The following is a 2,426-nucleotide window of genomic DNA, read 5'->3' on the forward strand; positions in this document are numbered from 1 at the left end:
CTCCGGAGACTTCCTCATGGCTCCCACCTTCCTCCCTCTCCTCCTCCTCATCCTCCCCCACCTCCCTTCCCTACCAGCCATGACTGACACCGAAGCACTGACCATCTTCCGCCACCAAGCCGACGTTCATGGCATTCTCGCTGCGAACTGGAGCTCTCCCGACGCCTGCAATGGTCAATGGCACGGCGTTTCCTGCTCCGGTGATCGAGTAACTTCGCTATTACTTCCATCACTTGACCTCCGCGGCTCTCTCGACTCCCTCTCCCATGTCGACCAGCTCCGCCTTCTCGATCTTCACAGCAATCGGCTCAACGGAACTCTGCTCCCTCTCACTTCCTCTCTTCTAAAGCTCAAATTTTTATATCTCTCCGGCAACGATCTCTCTGGTGAGATCCCGGTTTCCATCGGCCGACTCTCTCGGCTGCTCCGAATCGATCTCTCAAACAACGATTTACACGGTTTTATTCCCGCGTTGGGCAATCTTTCTCGCTTGCTCACGCTTCGTCTTCAGAACAATTTGTTGGCTGGTCGGCTTCCAGATCTGAATGTAATTCTTCCGAAGCTCGTTCAGCTTAATGTCTCAAACAATCAGCTTTCTGGAAGAGTGCCTGATGGAGTGGTAGAGAAGTTTGGGCTCGCTGCGGTGGCTGGTAATGCCGGACTCTGCGGGCTGCGGGGTCATCTCCCTCTCTGCTCCTTTATACCACACGATTCTCATCCTTCTGTTTCGTCCTCCCCTGTTTCTCAACCCATGGTTACCTCAACCGCGAGCTCCATTCCGCACTCCCATGCCGGCGGGGAAAGGAGGGAACGAGACGGGTTGAGCACCGGTGCAATTATCAGCATTGTGATAGGGAATGTCGCGTTATTTTCACTTCTATTTCTCCTGCTCTTCGCATACTACTGCTGCGCAAATCACCTTGGTGAAACAGAGGGAAAAGTAGACACTGAAGAAGGCGGAATAGAAGACTATAAGCACAGCAGCTGCAATTCTATCTCCAATGAGGAGAAGAGGAAGAAGAAAGAAGCTGGTCGAAACAGTGATGATGGAAGCGGGACCGAGATGGAGAGCAAGCTGGTCTTCTTCGACAAAACCATAGGAACGGGAAGCAGAAGGGGGAAGAAGAAAGCGGGCAGATTTGAACTGGATGAGCTGCTACGAGCTTCAGCGGAGATGGTGGGAAAGGGAAGTATCGGCACCGTGTACAGAGCAGTACTCGAAGATGGTGAAATGGTGGCCGTGAAGCGACTCAAAGACGCCAATCCCTGCTCTTTCAATGATTTTAATAAGTATATGAATCTCATCGGCCGTCTCTCTCATCCTAACCTCGTCCCTCTCCGAGCTTACTACTACGCCAAACAGGAGAAGCTTCTAATCTACGACTATCTCCCTAACGGAACTCTCTCCTCTCTTCTCCATGGTAGCTGCTTCTGCAAGTTTTGATTTTTATGATATAACTGCTTACCCATCACTGATTCCATGAAAATTGAGCAGGGAAACGAGACTCCGGGAGAGTGCCGTTGGATTGGACGACAAGAGTGAGTCTGGTTCTGGGAGCGGCAAGGGGGCTCTGTTGCATCCACGAAGAGTACATTTCTTCAAAAATCCCTCATGGAAACATCAAATCATCCAACATATTGCTCGACAAAAACGGTAGAGCCTGCATCTCCGACTTTGGGCTCGCTCTGCTTCTCAATCCGGCGATCTCCGCCGCCAGATTGGCTGGCTGCACGGCACCGGAACAAGCGGAAAGTTGCAAGCTTTCTCAAGAGGCTGACGTCTATGCTTTCGGAGTCTTGCTTCTCGAGGTCCTCACCGGAAGGGCGAACGGCGGCGGAGGAGTGAGCTCGAACTTGCCGGAGTGGGTGCGGTCGGTGGTGAGGGAAGAGTGGACGGCGGAGGTTTTCGATGTGGAGCTGATGAGATATAAGAACATTGAGGAGGAAATGGTTGCAATGCTTCACGTAGCGCTGGCCTGCGTTGCTCGTCGGCCGGAAAAAAGACCAGTAATGGCGGAGGTGGTGAGGATGATAAAAGAAATAAGGGTTGAACAGTCGCCGCTCGCCGGCGATGATGAGGAAGACGGTGAGCTGAGTGAGTCTCGCCGCACCTCTGCGTCACCTTCACTCCCGACCACCGCGACGGAAGATGCTCGTTATAGCTGCGCGCTTACAGAGTGAATCTAAGGGAACTTAGATTCGTTTAGCTCGATTTAGAATCTGTTTGTGTTAATGTTCTAGATGGTCACTTTCTGAGTATGGAAGAAGACTTTCATGTGCTTGTGGTTTTATTTGTTTTAGTGTTGGTTATATTTTTTGTGTTTATTTTCAAGTTGTTACAAATCTATCCTTTAAGATTTTCTATTTTACATCCTTAAAACTTTAATATTTACATTCTAATCACTCTAAAAGATGAAGAATATATA

General features: G+C 50.1%; 1 protein-coding gene across 1 annotated transcript; it reads left to right on the plus strand.

The window, feature by feature from the left end:
- The first annotated feature begins 15 nt into the window (after positions 1–15).
- Positions 16–2,251, plus strand: LOC110035402 (leucine-rich repeat receptor-like protein kinase PXC1). Its single transcript, XM_020739636.1, has 2 exons — positions 16–1,421; positions 1,496–2,251. Exons 1-2 carry the CDS (start codon positions 17–19, stop codon positions 2,179–2,181), a joined length of 2,091 nt encoding a protein of 696 aa, XP_020595295.1. The 5' UTR covers position 16; the 3' UTR covers positions 2,182–2,251.
- The last annotated feature ends 175 nt before the right edge of the window (positions 2,252–2,426 follow it).

This window comes from Phalaenopsis equestris, unplaced genomic scaffold, assembly GCF_001263595.1.
Source record: "Phalaenopsis equestris unplaced genomic scaffold, ASM126359v1 Scaffold197618, whole genome shotgun sequence".
In the NCBI taxonomy this organism is placed as follows: domain Eukaryota; kingdom Viridiplantae; phylum Streptophyta; class Magnoliopsida; order Asparagales; family Orchidaceae; genus Phalaenopsis; species Phalaenopsis equestris.